General features: G+C 40.0%; 4 protein-coding genes across 6 annotated transcripts; 1 reads left to right on the forward strand and 3 right to left on the reverse strand.

Moving 5' to 3' along the window:
- Positions 1 to 285: 285 nt before the first annotated feature.
- LOC112878164 (probable LRR receptor-like serine/threonine-protein kinase At3g47570) lies at positions 286 to 3,892 on the forward strand. 3 transcript variants are annotated; one of them, XM_025942588.1, is made up of 3 exons: positions 286 to 3,246; positions 3,326 to 3,393; positions 3,579 to 3,892. In XM_025942588.1, the coding sequence occupies exons 1-3, from the start codon at positions 327 to 329 to the stop codon at positions 3,579 to 3,581; spliced, it is 2,991 nt and encodes a 996-aa protein (XP_025798373.1). In that variant the 5' UTR covers positions 286 to 326; the 3' UTR covers positions 3,582 to 3,892. The 3 variants fall into 3 exon arrangements, with proteins under 3 accessions (XP_025798373.1, XP_025798372.1, XP_025798374.1); XM_025942587.1 differs by having other exon boundaries at positions 3,326 to 3,892; XM_025942589.1 differs by lacking the exons at positions 3,326 to 3,393; positions 3,579 to 3,892 and having other exon boundaries at positions 286 to 1,049; positions 1,192 to 1,330.
- A 3,622-nt stretch (positions 3,893 to 7,514) lies between these two features.
- On the reverse strand, positions 7,515 to 9,517 carry LOC112876469 (probable LRR receptor-like serine/threonine-protein kinase At3g47570). The gene is made up of 2 exons (XM_025940589.1): positions 7,997 to 9,517; positions 7,515 to 7,916 (listed from the first exon to the last, which is right to left on the reverse strand). Exons 1-2 carry the CDS (start codon positions 9,387 to 9,389, stop codon positions 7,555 to 7,557), a joined length of 1,755 nt encoding a protein of 584 aa, XP_025796374.1. The 5' UTR covers positions 9,390 to 9,517; the 3' UTR covers positions 7,515 to 7,554.
- Positions 9,364 to 10,958, reverse strand: LOC112876470 (LRR receptor-like serine/threonine-protein kinase GSO1). Its single transcript, XM_025940590.1, has one exon. It carries the CDS (start codon positions 10,920 to 10,922, stop codon positions 9,393 to 9,395), a length of 1,530 nt encoding a protein of 509 aa, XP_025796375.1. The 5' UTR covers positions 10,923 to 10,958; the 3' UTR covers positions 9,364 to 9,392.
- A 3,042-nt stretch (positions 10,959 to 14,000) lies between these two features.
- Positions 14,001 to 17,542, reverse strand: LOC112873985 (LRR receptor-like serine/threonine-protein kinase EFR). Its single transcript, XM_025937108.1, has 2 exons — positions 14,591 to 17,542; positions 14,001 to 14,507 (listed from the first exon to the last, which is right to left on the reverse strand). The coding sequence occupies exon 1, from the start codon at positions 17,508 to 17,510 to the stop codon at positions 14,877 to 14,879; it is 2,634 nt and encodes an 877-aa protein (XP_025792893.1). The 5' UTR covers positions 17,511 to 17,542; the 3' UTR covers positions 14,001 to 14,507; positions 14,591 to 14,876.
- Positions 17,543 to 18,136: the final 594 nt, after the last annotated feature.

Below are 18,136 nucleotides of genomic sequence, written 5' to 3' on the forward strand. Positions count from 1 at the left end.
GCTGGATGGCATCAGTCTGCTGAATGCGGAATTCAAGGTGTCGCAGTAGTCACTGTCTTGAAGTAATTGCATCAAGGAAGAAATTCTAGAGTCTAAGAAGTCGGTGTATAAAAGTCATAGCGATGACAAAAATGATCACAACAAACAGGGTTCCCATCTTGCACAATGAAGTCCAGAAAATGAAATTCACGACATACATAATTCAATCTGACTTTGACCGAGTATATGATGTGGCGCGTATATAGCAATTGCATCAAGGAATTTCCTTGCTCTTTCATCTTTCCTTTTGTCCAGTACGGCCAGGAGCAACCTTTGAGCACCGTGCAATGCCGCTGCTCCCAACCTCACGCATCTCCATCAGTATTGTAACACTCTCAACACTCCTATTATCTACTAGTGATGCCTTTTCTTCCGATGAACATGGAAACGGCAGCGACATCGACCTCTCTACCTTGCTTACCTTCAAGGCTCAACTATCTGATCCGACCGGAATCCTGGCTAAAAATTGGACAAACGAGACATCCTTCTGCCACTGGCTTGGTGTCTCGTGCAGCCACCACCACCGGCAGCGAGTTGTGGCTCTGGAGCTGCCGGACTTGCCTCTTCACGGCGAGGTCATTCCTCATCTTGGTAACCTCTCTTTCCTCTCTGTCCTCAACCTGACAAACACAGGCCTTACCGGTTCCATCCCTCCCGATCCTGGGAGGTTGCGAAGGTTACAATACCTTGTTCTTGGTGACAATAGTCTTTCAAGCACCATTCCCTCTGCCATCGGCAACCTCACCAGTCTCAGGGTTCTTGTACTACAGAATAATAGCATCTCAGGGGAAATCCCTGAGGAATTACAGAGTTTGCGAAACATTAGGCACATAGACTTTCAAATGAATTTGTTGACAGGTTCTATACCAATGGATTTGTTCAACAACACTCCATGGTTGAACTATCTCAGACTCGACAATAACAGCTTGTCAGGGATGATACCGCATCGTATAGGCTCCCTGCCCGTGCTTCAGGTTCTTGGCTTGCAGGCAAACATGCTCCTTGGGCAGGTACCACCATCCATCTTCAACATGTCTATGTTACAACTATTGTATCTTGGGAATAATCATCTGATAGGACCTATTCCTGGTAACACAAGCGTTAGCCTCCCCATGCTTGAAATCATGACCCTCCATATGAACAATTTCACAGGCAAAATTCCAGCGGGCCTTTCCCAATGCCAAAATCCTGAGGTACTTTCTCTATCGGTGAATTCTTTTGAGGGTATGATACATACATGGCTAGCGAAACTGCCAGCACTTGCAGTGATATATTTAGCTGATAATAAACTCCATGGCCCTATCCCAGCTGCTCTGAGCAATCTAACCAATCTTGTTCAATTGGACCTCTCATACGGTAATTTATCAGGAAAAATTCCACATGGCTTTGAACAACTGCATAAACTCAAGTTACTGTCGCTCCAACAAAACCAGCTAAGTGGACCATTTCCTTCGTTCACCAGCAACCTGTCAGAATTATCTTTCCTATGGCTTGATGGGAATCTTTTGACAGGCTCTGTCCCAATGACACTTGGTAGTACAGGAAACCTTCTATCAGTTATTCTGGATGAGAACAACCTTGATGGTAATCTTAACTTCCTGGCAAGTCTTTCGAACTGTAGACAACTCTCCCAACTTGGCATAGGGGAGAACCATTTCACTGGAGCTATCCCTGATTCTGTTGGAAATCTCTCTCGTGAGCTAACATGGTTAGTTGCAGATAGAAACAATTTAGTCGGTAAGCTTCCCCCTTCTATATGCAATTTGAGCAGTTTAACATGGATAGACTTTTCTGGAAACCAACTAAGGGGCACTATCCCCAAAACAATGATGGTGATGGGGAAACTCGTTATAATGTACCTTCAAAGAAACCACTTCTTCGGGACAATCCCAGCAGAGCTACGAGTGCTTAGGAACCTTGAAAGACTAGACTTCCATGATAATCAACTCTCTGGCCCCATACCAGATGATCTTGGCAATCTCTCGAAGTTATTATACCTTGATGTATCTCAGAACCAACTATCCTCATCTATACCAGTAAGCATATTCCATGTGAAGGGTCTTGTACAACTTGACCTACATCAAAATATGTTGAGTGGTGTATTGCCAGAAAAAATAGGAACTCTGTTACAAATAAACATCATTGATGTCTCCAGTAACCACTTGAATGGTAGCCTGCCTGATTCCCTTGGACAACTGCAAACACTAACCTTTCTAAATCTATCAAACAATTTTCTAAATAATGCAATTCCAGAATCATTTAGCAAATTAGCAAGCTTGAAATCATTGGACCTATCTCACAATGAGATCTCTGGTACCATTCCAGCATATTTGACTCAGTTTCAAGATCTCACCGGTCTGAACCTGTCATTCAATAAGCTATATGGTAGGATACCAGAAGGTGGTATCTTCACAAACATCACATTCAAATCCTTGATGGGAAACTCAGGTCTGTGTGGTGCCTCCCTTTTAGGTTTTCTCCCTTGTCCAAGCAACTACCACTCAACTAAGAACAGGCACAATCTTAAATTCTGGATCATTGGTGTCGTTACATTAGTTGGAGTGGGAGTAATTTGCATGTACATGATAATAAGGAAATGGAAGAGGAAACTGGTGGCAGATTCTATTAGTGTGGTTGACATAAAGGACCATAGGTTGTTAGTCTCATACCATGAGATTGTTCGTGCCACAGATAACTTTAGTGAAAGCAATCTGTTGGGTAGTGGAATTGTTGGCAAAGTTTACAAGGGCCAACTGAGTGACGGCATGATGGTTGCAATAAAAGTCTTAAACATGCAGCTAGAGCAAGCTATCACAAGCTTTGACGCCGAGTGTAATGTGTTGCGCATGGCCCGACACCGCAATTTGATAAGGATACTCAGCACCTGTTCAAATCAAGACTTTAAAGCATTGATTCTTGAGTATATGCCTAATGGTAACTTGGAAACATATTTGCTCCCTGAAACCAAACAATGTTTGGGATTCCTAAAGAGGTTGGATATTATGTTGGATGTGTCACTAGCAATGGAGTACCTACATTATGGACACTGCAAGGTTGTCATCCATTGTGACTTGAAACCGACAAATATTTTATTAGATGAAAACATGACAGCTCATGTGGCAGATTTTGGAATAGCGAAACTAATATTCGGTGATGAACATAGTGTAACTGCAAGCTCACTTGGAACCATAGGATACATGGCACCAGGTACTTAATGCAACTCTAGATTTTTATACTTTTTAAGACATCTATTGTTACTGATTGTCCTCCTGTTTCTTTATTCCAGAGTATGGATCTAATGGAAGAGCATCAACAAGGAGTGATGTGTTCAGCTACGGGATCATGCTTCTTGAGGTATTCACTGGAAAAAAACCAACGGATGCAATGTTCATGGGGGGACTAAATGTCAGGCAATGGGTTAATGAAGCGTTTCCACAAAGGCTTATTAACGTTGTGGATGTTTATTTATTGCAAGATCTCCCTCATCCCATGGATAAATTCCTTGTGCCAATATTTGACTTGGGTTTGCTATGCACCAGTGACGTCCCTGATAACAGATTGACTATGAGTGATGTGGTTGTGACACTGAACAAGATAAAGAAGGATTATGTTTGTTCTACAACAATCAAGATATGAAGTGATGCTAGTTTTTAGAAATATCTATAAGTAATATGTATGAATTAAGTAGCTCGTTTGTCATCACACTTTATAGCCCTCCAATTTATTGTGGCAGGAAGATAGAAGTGTTTGCTAGTCCTTTTCATGGGCCTAACTTGTCTTTGTAATGATATTTTATTGCACAGATGCTATGAATTGGCTGTTGGAAAAATCAGATGCAATTGGCACCAATTAACTACTAATGTTATGCTGAGTAATTTGGATAACATCGACTAACAACCTTGCAGTAGAAAAAATCGCAACATGCATAAGTAGCAAAATGATCTATATGGAAAACCTCCTCAATTTGAAGAGTATTAATGACAGGTCAAATGGTCCACTTAAATTTCCACTATTTTTTTTTAAATATGTACAACGGTGACTTCTCTAATTCCTCATAAAGATTACAGCAAAACCAATACTTTGATGAAGTTAGGCTCTTACCATAAAAAGATGACACAAATTTTATCCCCTTGTATTCTCAGTAACGCCAAAACTAAAGCTCCCCACAGTCGAGGAAATTGATAGGCTTGTAGTTCCACGAGTCCTCAAAATAATGACAAATTTTTAGCTCAACCGGTTACTGGTTCACTCCCAATAAATTACCTTCCACAGCTACTCTGTTTTCAATATGCAAGAAGTAAACAAAACACATCTCCATCCTGATTCTAATACCCATTGTGCTTCTGAAATGGATGGTGCTCAATATAAAGGTTTAGCTGATGCACTGCAGTATGTTACTTTAACAAGGCCTGCTATTGGATATGGGCATGATCTTCTGTCTTGGAACTCCAGGAAGCAGAGCCTACTATGTCACGGTCAAGCACAAAGGCAGACTGCAAATGTCTGGACAATACTACAGCTGAACTAATTCGGATACAGTTCTTACCTACAGAGTCTACAAATGTCTACATACCTCACAGCTAATCCAATTTTTCGTGCCAAAAATACACGTGTGTCTCTGTGTGTGTGTGTGTGTGTGTGTGTGAGAGAGAGAGAGAGAGAGAGAGAGAGAGAGAGTAGCAGGGAAGGCCTTGATGTGGATTCATATCGCCATCAGACCAGATTGCAGATATTTTTACGAAGGCACTTGGAAGAAAAGTTTTCTGTCGACAGCTACACAGTTTCAACCACAGAAAACAGTGGCTGGAATTTATTCAGTATTTAGAGGGCTCGAGGAAAACAAGGCTACAAAGTTTGTGAATTGTGGAGCCTTAGTTTTTATATTATTAACCGATTGTCGCAGGGGGACAAGCATTGTGTCATCTCTGTTAATTGCTGTCATACATCTTCTTGTTGTTGTGGTCAAGTTTGTAAGTTGATGAGAATATGGGTGCTGTTGTGATCTTCTAGAGATTTTAATAAGACATTCTGAAGGAGTTTAAAGAATACAATGATTCATTAACCAGACACACATACACATTTACATATGTATAATGTACTGTTTGGCGAGCAACGATCTTGATCGGTGATGGCCGTGGCTAGCGTTTGTGGAAGGGTAGAGGGGCGATGGGATCAGAACGTCTCTGTGATACATGGGGGGAGCACCCAGTCTTGCTCTGTATTGCTTGAGCAATACATTGATCTAGTATAGATAGAGTTAATTCCTAATAAAAAATAATGAAATAGAAACTTTAGTAATTTTTTAAACAAATTCCTAACTCAGTTGTAGAAAATATCCTCTTCCAATGCTCTTTAACTCAACTACCTAAATTTGCCAATTGCGAATATAACATTGTTATCTTTTCACATTTAGCAATCTAGCTGGAAAAAGCATTCTCTCATTTAGGAGGGGACTGAATGATAACATCAGAGCATTATGGTTACAATTGGTTTCTAGGGTGGTACAAGTCAATCTGAATGTTACTCATGATGTATTCATTTGAGAGTTAAACAAGAACAAAGCTTTTTCTGTGCAATCAATGTATAATACTTTGATTAGTAATGGTAACGTGATGCAGGATAGGACAATTTGAAGTCTAAAATACTCCTGAAAATTAAAATCTTTTTGTGGTACCTTAAAAAGGGCGTGGTGTTGACCAAAGACAATTTACTTAGAAGAAATTGGAAAGGAGACAAAAAATATCCCTTTTGCTCACAGGAAGAAACCATCAAACATCTTTTCTTTGACTGTCATATAGCAAAGTTTATTTGACGTGCTATCCAGTTTACCTTCGATTTCTCCATGCCTAGTAGATTTCATGACATTTGGTTATGGATTTTGAGGTTGGATGGGTTAATTTTTGTAGGATTGGCTGCCATATGTTGGACAATATGGTTAACCAGAAATGATGTGATGCTTGATAAAAAGAGTACATTTTCTTACTTGCAGGTCCTTTTCAAAGGAACACACTGATGCCAGGAGTGGGCACAGCTGCAGAAGCATGAAGAAGACATCCGAACGCTCAAGGACGTTGCTACTTTGTTGGAGACAATATCTCTTCGAGTCTACAAGAATAATGGATGGTTGTTCTCTAATAGAATTTTAGCTTAGCGTGCCTTATGTTCTGATTGTGTGAACTGGTTTTGTTATGTGTGAGAATTTGGGTGTTTAAATTGGGTTGAGTTGTAATAAGTTGGTCAGGAGCCTTTTGAGATGAAGGTCGGATTTTTTCCATTGTCTTTAAAAAACAGCATTCTCTCAACATGCAACTTGATCCCACCTAATTGGAGTACAAACTTTTTGTCACTCTCAGAAAATATTATCAACTTGCTAAAGATGTAAATTATTTGTCGAGAGCAAGCGACGCGTCATGTCTGTCACACCATTGCCCGATGCTCCTCCACCTCTGACCTTCGACAAGCCCTGTTGCCTGCCACTAACTCTGCCTTTCTATTCCTGCCCACTGCCCAGGCGACTGTCGCTCGCTGCAGGCCACACCGCCATCGTCGTATGCTCCTTGACCCGGCTAAGGATTATAAATGAGATACTCTCTATGTCTCAAAATATATGATGTTTCTTAGTTCATATGAAGTAAAAACTAAGAAATATCATATATTTTAAGACGAAGGAAGTAGTAGAGTTTTAAGTTGGTTGCGGTTCGGTCATGTTGTTATTATTTCTCAATAGAGGATGTTTTGGGACTGAAATCATGAATCCAATGGGCTTCAGAATAAAGAAACTGGCCAAATCAGGTCCTTTTTCTTCACCATGTCGGTTTTTTTATTTGTTTCCTAATTCCTCCGTTTTTAAAAGTTTAATATTTTTATAACTAATTTTAGTTAAAGAAACGTCAAACTTTCGAAAACGGAGGAAGTACTAATTTAGTTTTAAACTAATGAGAAATAAATGAAAAGAAACAGGGGAGTATTCATTATTCATTGACTAGTAAAGAAGACAAAAATCAAGTCAAGCAGACTCATAGCACACCTGGACCACTCGTGGGGTTTTCACTTTCTGGATTAAAGAAAAGTACATATCCATCTTTCCCCATGCGCATCAATGATCTCATCCTTTTTCTGAGTTCTGACATCTTTCTCCCTCGTTTGCTGTTCAGAAAGCCACTCCGGTCGACCTGTTGGTCATGTAAATTACTGCATAACTTATGCTTGCTGTGACTAATATTCCTACCACAAGGGTATTGGTTGATGTTCTCAGTATTCGACATAAGATGAGAGATTAATCGGTGCTGAGTGCAGTTGATTTTTCAAACGGCCAACTCATAGCTTCTGGACAGTAATACATTGTTGCAAAGAAAAATTACAAACTTCTAATTCAATGGACCACAGAAAGAACTAGCAAACAGTTCTATCCACTGGCCACAATATAGTGGAGGGCATAAAATGTGAAACTATAAAGTGGGACAACTAGAATTAACTACCAAATTCATATACATTGCGTATAGATATTTCTGAACACTATTTTGAGTTGAGATCCTGGTATGTTGTAGAACAAACAAAATCCTTCTTTACTTTGTTCAGTGCCACAACCACATCTCTCATAGTCAGCCTGCAATCAGGTATGTCACTCGAGCATACCAAACCCAACTCAAATATTGGCATAAGGAATTCATCCATGGGATCAGGGAGATCCTGCAGTAAACGTACATCCACAACGTCAATAAGCCCCTCGGGAAATGCTTGATTAACCCATTGCCTAATATTTAGTTCACCCACGAACATTGAATCTGTTGGCTTCTTTCCGGTGAATACCTCAAGCAGCATGACCCCGTAGCTAAACACATCAGTCTTTAGCGATGCCCTTCCATTGGTTCCATACTCTATGTAAACAAGCGTTAAAATAATTAGTTACAACTATAAGTTTCTTGTAAAATATAAAATGTAGAGTTGTATTAAGTACCTGGGGCCATATATCCTATTGTTCCAAGCGAGTTTGCAGTTACACTGTTTTCATCACCGAATAATAGCTTTGCAATTCCGAAGTCGGCCACATGTGCTGTCATGTTGTCATCCAATAAAATATTGGTTGGCTTTAAGTCACAATGGATGACAACCTCACAATGTCCAAAATGTAGGTACTCCATTGCTAGTGACACATCCAACATAATGTCCAACCTCTTCAGGAATCCCAAATGCTGCCTTGCTTCAGGGAGCAAATGTGTTTCCAAGTTACCATTAGGCATATACTGAAGAATCAAGGCTTTGAAGTCCAGGTTTGAACAGGTGTTGAGTATGCGTATCAAATTGCGGTGACGAACCATGTGCAACACATTACACTCGATGTCAAAGCTTCTAATAGCTTGTTCCAACTGCATGTTTAAAACTTTAATTGCGACCATCGTGCCATCGCTTAGTTGACCCTTGTAAACTTTGCCAAAAGTTCCAGCACCCAACAAATTGCTTTCACTAAAGTTATTTGTGGCGCGAACAATATCATGATACGAGACTAACAACCTATGGTTGTTCATGTCAACCATGCCAACAGAAACTGCCACCTTTTTCTTCTTCCATTTCTGGAGTATCATGTACACACAGGTTACTCCCACTCCAACTAATGTGATGACACCGATGATGCCACCGATGATCCAGAACTTATGGATGTGGCTGTTATTAGTTGACTGGTAGTTGCTTGGGCAGGGGGGAAATCCTAAACGGGAGTCACCACACAGACCTGAGTTCCCCATCAAGGATTGGAATGTAATGTTTGTGAAGATGCCGCCTTCTGGTATTGGACCATGCATTTTATTGAATGATAGGTTCAAGTTGGTGAGATCTTGAAACCGAGCCAAATATATTGGAATGGTACTGGATAACTCATTGTGGGATAGGTCCAGTGACTGCAAGCTAGTTAGCTTGCAAAATGAATCTGGAATTGAATCATTCAGAAAATTGTGTGATAGATTTAGGAATATCAGTGTTTGTAATTGTCCAAAGGAATCTGGAAGGCTACCATGCAAGTGATTACTGGAGACATCGATGATTGTTATTTGTTGTTGGGTTCCTATTTTATTTGGTAATGCACTGCTCAATGAGTTTTCATTTAGGTGAAGTTGTACAAGGCCCAGAACATGGAATAGGCTTTCTGGTATAGATGAGGATAGTTGGTTTTGTGATACATCAAGGTATATTAACTTGGAAAGGTTGCCAAGCTCATCTGGTATGGGCCCAAAAAGTTCATTATCATGGAGGTCCAGTCTTTCTAGGTTCCCAAGCATTCCAAACTCTGCTGGGATTGTTCCAATCAAGCGGTTTTTGTAAATATACATTTTAACGAGTTCCTTCATCACCATCATTGTTTATGGAAGAGTATTACTCAATTGGTTATCAGAAAAGTCTATCCCTGTTAAACTGCTTAAATTGGATATTGAAGCTGGAATCTCACCAATTAAATTATTTTTATTTGCAAGGAACAATGTTAGCTGGCGAGACAGATTTCCAATAGAATCAGGGATTCTTCCTGTGAAATGGTTCAGGCTTATGCCAAGTTGGTAGAGTTGTTGACAGTTTGAAAGACTTGTTAGGAAGTCAAGATTTCCTTCAAGATGGTTGTCATCTAAAGAAACAGATAAAAGACTTCCTATACTACCAAGTGTAGTTGGAACAAAACCTGTCAAATGATTTGAATCAAGCCATAAGAAAGATAATTCTGACAAGTTGCTAAGAAACGAAGGAAATGACCCTGTCAATTGATTTTCTGTGAGCGCTAATACGTTGAGATGATTTATTTGTCCAAGTTCAGTTGGAATATTTCCAGTTAAGTTGCAGACTGCAAGGTCCAATATAATAAGATTGGTTAGATTGCTCAGAACAGCTGGGATGGGGCCATATAGCTTATTGCCACGGATAGATATCATTGAAAGCTCTGGCAGTCCTGCCAGCCATGTAGGTATTGTACCCTCAAAGGAATTCTCGTTTAGAGAAAGTGCGACAAGATTTTGGCTTTTAGAAATGCCTGTTGGAATTTCACCCACAAAATTATTCGAATCAAGGGAGATGATTTCAAGCATGGGGATGTTGAAGCTTCTGTTATTGGGGATACGTCCTGTCAGATTGTTACCACCAAGATATAGCAGTCGCAACATAGACATGTTGAAAATGGATTGGGGTACCGGCCCAACGAGTTTGTTTACTTGCAAGTTAAGAGCTTGAAGTACAGGTAGGGAGCCTATACCGAGTGGTATCATCCCTGATAAGCTGTTATTGCCAAGTCTGAGGGAGGTTAACCATGGTGTGTTGTTGAATAAATCCACCGGTATTGAACCTATCAACGAATTTTTTTGAAAGTTTAGGTGCCTAATGTTTCTTAGACCCTTTAATTCCTTAGGGATTTCACCTGAGATGCTATTATTCCCAAGCATTAGAACCTCAAGATTTGTGAGGTTACCGATGGCAGAGGGTATGGCACCCGAAAGACTATTGTGATGAAGATCAAGGTATCTAAGCCTATGCAGCCTCCCAAGATCGGGTGGGATGGAGCCAGTAAGGCTTGTATTTGTTAGGTTGAGGACGGAGAGGAAAGATAGGTTACCAAGATGAGGGATGACCTCGCCGTAAAGAGGTATGTCCGACAGTTCCAGAGCGACAACTCGCTGCCTGTGGCGGAGGCTGCACGAGACACCAAGCCAATCGCAGAAGGATGCCTTGCTTGTCCAATTTTTTGCTAGGATTCCAATCGGGTCAGAGAGATGAGCCTTGAAAGTCAGCAACGTGGAGAGGTCCATCTCGCTGCCATTGCCATGATGGGAAGAAAAAGCATTAGTTGATAACAGAAATGCTGAGAGTATTACAGTAATGATGGATATGCCTCGGGTTGGGAGGAACGCCATTCTGGGGTTCTGTAGCTTCTAGCAGGACTGGACAATCGCAAATATGCAAGGCAGGAAGGACTTTACTTGATACATCTATATATACAAGTATACAACACACTATTGCCCCCCATGACTTACTCGGTCAAATACTGCAGCATGTGGCAAACTTGGTCCCATCATCAACATGCAACTTGGGAGAAAGACAAGGACCCTATTTGTTGTCATCATATTTGTAACATAATGTCTCGTTGTTTTCTAAGGGATTTAGATAAAAGAACTAAAAGTCATACTCAGAAAACTCTAAATACTACTCAAGAGAAACAAAAATGATAATTGGCTTATCAAGTTTATCTTAGGACTTAGTTTTAGGAGAAAGCCATTTTATTATTTTTTTAGAATACAGAATAAATTATTTGTTCCACCTTCTGCATATAAATTGTTTATAAGGTATTTGTAAATTCTTTTACAAAAATTACTTGTCCATATGGGGGAGATCAATTCATCTTCTTAAACATAAGCTTCAGCCCAGCCTTCATAGGCGGGGTCTAACAAAATTATGTTCTCTGCCATCAGTTTCAAAAATACGGGCATCTACTGCTAACTCGATATTTTACTTTAGAAAATTTCCATTTACCAAACCATTTGATCTAATGTATTGAATTTTAAATTTTTGGATTAATTCAAAGTGTAGAAAATTGAGCAATTTCAAATTTCACTTAATTTTATTTAACCTGAATTCTTATGGTGTTATAGATAGATGTTGAACAATTCTACAACATCAGGACCATGGGAAGAAAGTTCCAAAAAGGGGAGACTTGGAAGTGAACTGCGAGTCACATTTCTTTAATTATAATTTAACATAGCGACTAGCAAGGCTACAAATTTCATATATGACTTTGAACAGTTCTAGAGTTGTATTTCTTTGAATCTTCTTTGAAGACAACGACCGCTACACCTTTTTCCACAACATTAAGCCGGCTGATGTATCTTTCAAGATAGCGACCACATCATTTTTCGATATTGATCTAATGTAATGATTTTGATTTTTGGAATAACTGAAAGTGTAGAAATTTTCATTTAATTTATTTATTAACCTGAATTTTGGTGTTGATCCAATATAATGATTTTAATTTTTGGAACAATTTAAAGTGTACAAATTTGAGAAATCTAATTTCATAGTTAATTTTATTTAACCTGATTTTTTGTGGAATTACAATTAGACGCTGAATAATTCTACAAATATCAGGACCATGGGAAGAAAGTACCGAAATGGGAAGACTTTGAAGTGGCCAATAGCGTGGCCACGAATATAATATAAAACTTGGAACAGTACTCGAGAGTTGTATTTATTGAAGACAGCAAATGCAACATGCACCTTGAGTTCCACGGCATTGAGCAGGCTGATGATGTCCAAGTCCAAGCCATACTATATCTTTCAAGGTAGCGGCCTCACCATTTTTTTTTTTCTGTTGTTCAATTATTACGTCGTACTCTTTAGCTTTCAAGTGTGGCATGCGCTATGTTATCCAGACTATACGGTCCTGCTTGAGATTATGCTCCATAGATATCATTTAGGACGTGATTGGTTGCTCGACCGACCGCGCCCAGGCATCCCGCGTGCTTTGACCGAGCGTGAATGAAGATTGATTGCCTGTACCCTCCGACATCGTCCTGCATCCACGCGTGCAACCTAGGCCTTTTTTCCTTCATTTGCTTGCACGCGTGGAGAAGAGGCGAGCGACCTGCGTTGCCGAGTCAAGCCAACACGAGTTGGATGCGTGCAAGTGGGCAACCAATCACGCCTTTCTCTGCTTCCAGATTTTGCATCAAAATTTTGAAACACGACGAGATGTTTCTTTCATCAATGAAGATAATATGTAAATAATTTTTTATGTAACGAGAAAAAGATCCTGGCCATCAGATGAGAAGAGGGTTGGAACCATTATTTCATCACCTCAGAAAACTTGAAGAGCTGCCACACTGGGCATTCACATGTCAAGCCAAAATACAGGCTAAACATACTTCTTCCCTCTCAAAATGCATAACACTTCTTAATTCATTTTTGAACAAAGAAGTGTCATACACCACCGAACATATATTCAACACTAGTAGTCATTTCTATCCCAAAAGTAAATCGAGCAGCCCTCCAAATAAAGTAAGCATAATGACACTCGAGAAACAGATGATGATGATGATGATGATAGAACATATACACATCTCTTACCTCAATTCCATTTATGACGAGTTATATTATCTTTGGTCAAAACCAGTCCTTTTTTAAGAAACCACATGAAAATTTTGATAAAATGGAGTGAGTGGAACATTATACATTGAATGAGAAGATAATATTTTACTACACAGGCAGGCTTGCTGCCGCGGCATTCGTCGCTGTTTGGCCAAAGTAACATGCCGTTGTAACAGCATAACTTGCTGCATGGACGCCTCACCATGCCAACTACTCCGTCATTTTTTTATTAATAACATGCCGGCCGTAACAGAACTGATGTGCACCAGCTGCTCTAACTGCGGTTGTGTAGGAAAAAGTTTGGTTCACATAATAATAGAATTCTATCGGCAAGTCTGATGTGGACTATCTGGAGGCTTTCAGAATATAAAATGGATGGATTTGGGACAAATCTGGAGGAGAGCAAGGGCGGGTTTCCCTCCGGAACTGGAGGATCCTTTGCACGAAGGAATACCATCAAGAATTCGAAGTGCTTATGGGCAAATTGATGGCATTGCAATCAAGACGGCTGAAGATTGCACTGTGATCTTTCAAGCCTCAGATCTGAAGCTTGCTTGATGTACGCAGAGGAAGCCGAAGATGAACAAGGCACGAAGACAGTGCAGAACGATGGTGAAGTGTGTTCAGTGTTGCTTGATGTGTGAAGATGAGATGGATGAAAGCGCTCGTAATACAAAATAGGATTATTTTTCTCTGCTTTTCCTCTTTTTTTTCTGATGGTTGTGTCTGTTAGACCATGACCCAGTCTGGAAAGTGTATTAGAGTTTTTTTTCGGTGTTTTGTTTTGTTTCTGATGCTTCAACTTCAACTATGTAAACTTGTTTGTCTTAAAATGGAAAAGACAGGAGCCCTTGGATCTTAAACTCGAAAATCAGAGGTGGATGCAAAATGCCAGATAATTTGTTCATTACAAGCAAACACTTCTATCCGCTGCCCACAATATATTGGAGGAAACTTGTATCCATCATACAAATTGCTTACAGATATTTCTAAACACTATCATCAGTTGGGATCTTGGTTTGCTGTAGAACAAACATAATCCTTCTTTATTTTGTTCAGTGTTAGAACCACATCTCTCATGGTCAGCCTGTTGTCAGGTGTGTCACTCGAGCATAGCAAACCCAACTCAAATATTGGCATAAGGAATTTATCCATGGGATCAGGGAGGTCTTGCAATAAACGTACATCCACAACATTAACAAGCCTTTCAGGAAATGCTTGGTTAACCCATTGCCTGATATTTAATTCCCCCACAAACATTGAATCTGTTGGCTTCTTTCCGGTGAATACCTCAAGAAGCATGATTCCGTAGCTAAACACATCACTCTTTATCGATGCTCTTCCATTTGCTCCATACTCTGGTATAAACAAGCATCAAACAAACTAGTTATAAAAACAAATTTCTTGGAAAAATACCAAAATGTAGAGTTGTGTTGAGTACCTGGTGCCATATATCCAATTGTTCCAAGCGAGTTTGCAGTTACACTATTTTCATTACCGAATAATAGCTTCGCAATTCCAAAGTCAGCCACATGTGCTGTCATGTTGTCATCCAATAAAATATTGGTTGGCTTTAAGTCACAATGGATAACAACCTCACAATGTTCATAATGTAGGTACTCCATTGCTAGTGACACATCCAACATAATGTCCAACCTCTTCAAGAATCCCAAACTCTGCCGTGCTTCAGGGAGCAAATATGTTTCCAAGTTACCATTAGGCATATACTAAAGAATCAATGCTTTGAAGTCCAAGTTTGAACATGTGTTGAGTATTCTTATCAAATTGTGGTGTCGAGCCATGCGCAGCACATTACACTCGGTGTCAAAGCTTCTAATAGCTTGTTCCAGCTGCATGTTTAGAACTTTAATTGCAACCATCATGTCATCTCGTAGTTGGCCCTTGTAAACTTTGCCAAAGGTTCCAACACCCAACAGATTGCTTTCACTAAAGTTATCTGTGGCCCGGACAATATCATGGTATGAAATTAACAACCTTTGGTTGTTCATATCAACCATGCCAACAGAAACTACCACTTTTTTCTTCCTCCATTTGCTGATTATCACATACATGCATACTACTCCCACTCCAACTAATGTTATGATACTGACGATCCAGAGTTTATGGATGTGTTTGTGATTTCTTGAGTGGTGGTTGTTTGGACAGGGGAGAAATCCTAAAAGGGAGGCACTACACAAACCCGAGTTTCCCATCAAAGATTGGAATGTAATTTTTGTGAAGATGCCTCCTTCTGGTATCTGACCGTAAAATTTATTGAATGACAGGTTCAAGCTGATGAGATCTCGAAAATGAGCCAAATATGTTGGAATTGTACTGGAGAGCTTGTTATGAGACAGATCCATTAATTTCAAGCTGGTTAGCTTGCCAAATGAATCTGGAATTGAATCATTTAGAAAATTGTGTGATAGATTTAGGAAGATCAGTGTTTGCAATTGTCCAAAGGAATTAGGAAGGCTACCATGCAAGAGGTTACTGGAGACATCGATGCTGCTTATTTGTAACTGGGTTCCTATTTCATTTGGCAATGATCCGCTCAATGAGTTTTGATGTAGGTCAAGTTCCACAAGGCCCACAATGTGAAATAAGCTTCCTGGTATAGACGCGGATAGTTGGTTTTGAAATGCAGCAAAGTATATTAACTGGGAGAGGTTGCCAAGCTCATGTGGTATGGGGCCAGATAGTTGATTATCATTGAGGATTAGTCTTTCTAGGTTCCCAAGCACTCCTATCTCTGTTGGGATTGCTCCATACAAGCGGTTTCCATAGAGATACATAAAAACGAGCTTCTCCATCAACATCATTGTTTTTGGGATAGTGCTCCTCAGTTGGTTTTCTGCAAAATCTATAATAGTTAGACTGCTCAAATTGGATACTGATGGAGGAATCTCACCAATTAAATTGTTTCCATCTGCAAGAAACGATAATAGCTGATTAGAGAGATTTCCAATAGAATCAGGGATTCCTCCAGTGAAATGATTCAGCCCTATATCAAGGTGGTAGAGTTGTCTACAATTTGAAAGACTTGATAGGAAGTTAAGATTGCCTTCAAGATAGTTCCCACCTAGCGAAATTAGTTGAAGATTCCCTGAACTACCAAGTGTGGTTGGCACGAAACCTATCAAAAGATTTCGATCAAGGTATAGGACAGATAATTTTGACAAGTTGCTAGCGAAGGATGGAAATGATCCAGTCAACTGATTTTGTGAGAACATCAGATGCGTGAGCTGATTTAATTGTTCGAGTTCAGGTGGAATATTGCCTGTTAAATTGCCAACTGAGAGGTCCAATCCAATAAGACTGGTTAGATTGCTCAGAGCAGCTGGGATAGGGCCATGCAGTTTATTTGAACCTAAATATATTACTGCAAGCTCAGGTAGTTTCGCCAGCCATGTAGGTACTGTACCCTCAAAGGAATTGAATGATAGAGAAAGTACCGCAAGATTGTGGCATTTAGAAAGGCCCACTGGAATTTCGCCCGTGAAATTGTTCCAACTGAGGGCGATGGTTTTGAGCATGGGCAAGTTGAAACTTCTGTTTCCAGGGATAGGTCCTGCAAGATAGTTACCCGCAAGATACAGTTCTTGTAGCATAGACATGTTGAAGATGGATTGCGGCACCGGCCCAACAAGCTTGTTTTTCTGCAAGCCAAGAGATTGAAGTGCAGGCAGGGTGCCTATGCTGCGTGGTATCATCCCCGACAAGCTGTTATTGTCAAGATTCAGGTAGCTCAACCATGGCGTGTTGTTGAACAAATCTACATGTATTGAACCATTCAACAAATTCTTTTGAAAGTTTATGTGCCTAATGTTTCGCAAACCCCGTAACTCCTCAGGGATTTGCCCGGAGATGCTATTATTCCGAAGCATAAGAACTTGGAGACTAGTGAGGTTCCCCAAGGCAGAAGGGATGGCACCAGAAAGACTGTTCTCACCAAGAGCAAGCTTCCTAAGTCTACGCAGCCTCCCAAGATCAGGTGGGATAGAACCGGTAAGGCCCGTGTTTCTTAGATTGAGGACAGAGAGGAAAGAGAGGTTGCCAAGATGAGGGATGACCTCGCCGTGAAGAGGCATGTCCGGCAGCTCCAGAGCGACAACTCGCTGCAGGTTGCGATGGCTGCACGAGACACCAATCCAGTGGCAGAAGGACGTCTCTCTTGTCCAGTTTCTAGCCAGGATTCCGGTTGGATCAGAGACATGAGCCTTGAAAGTGAGCAACGTGGAGAGGTCGATCTCGCTGCCGTTGCCATGTAGTACATGTGAAGAAAACACATTAGTAGATAACAGGAGTGCTGAAAGTATTACAATATTGATGGAGACGCCAGTGGTGCAGAGGAGCGCCATTGCAGGGTGCTCAAAATGGCCGGACTAGACAATGGAAAGACGCAAGGGGATGGAATTTACTTGATATAAAACTTCTATATATACACACACAACATAGTATTGCCCCCACATGACTTATTCGGTCAAAGTCATAACAAAAATCTATGAATATGTCATGACTTCAGCTTTACAGTTTATTGTGCTTGTCTTACCAATTATTCGATCCGTACATGATACACACGGACAAACATAAAACAAAAAAAAAATCATATATCTCTTATCATTACAATATGATAAAGTGTAGCACTATAACATATACTGCAGGAGCAAGATACAATATTCATTGTCCACATGTTTGTAACAGTAACTGTCGTTGTCTTTCTAATGGATATAAGGCAAGGGTTACTAAAAAAAAATATAGTCAATAAACTCTAATACTACAAAAGGGGAACATAAATGATAATTGGCTTATCAAGTTTGTCTGGCTTAGATTTAGCAGAAAGCCAGTTTTATTACAAAATTGTTTAAAAGATATTCGTAAATTCTTTTCCAAAGTTTTACTTGTCAACATTATAGTTGGTTCTTTTTTGCTTATAGGGGGGATCAATTAATCTTCTTAATACTGAAGTTTTAGTCGAGCCTTGTTT

The sequence above is a fragment of the Panicum hallii genome, chromosome 9 (assembly GCF_002211085.1).
Source record: "Panicum hallii strain FIL2 chromosome 9, PHallii_v3.1, whole genome shotgun sequence".
Lineage (NCBI taxonomy): Eukaryota > Viridiplantae > Streptophyta > Magnoliopsida > Poales > Poaceae > Panicum > Panicum hallii.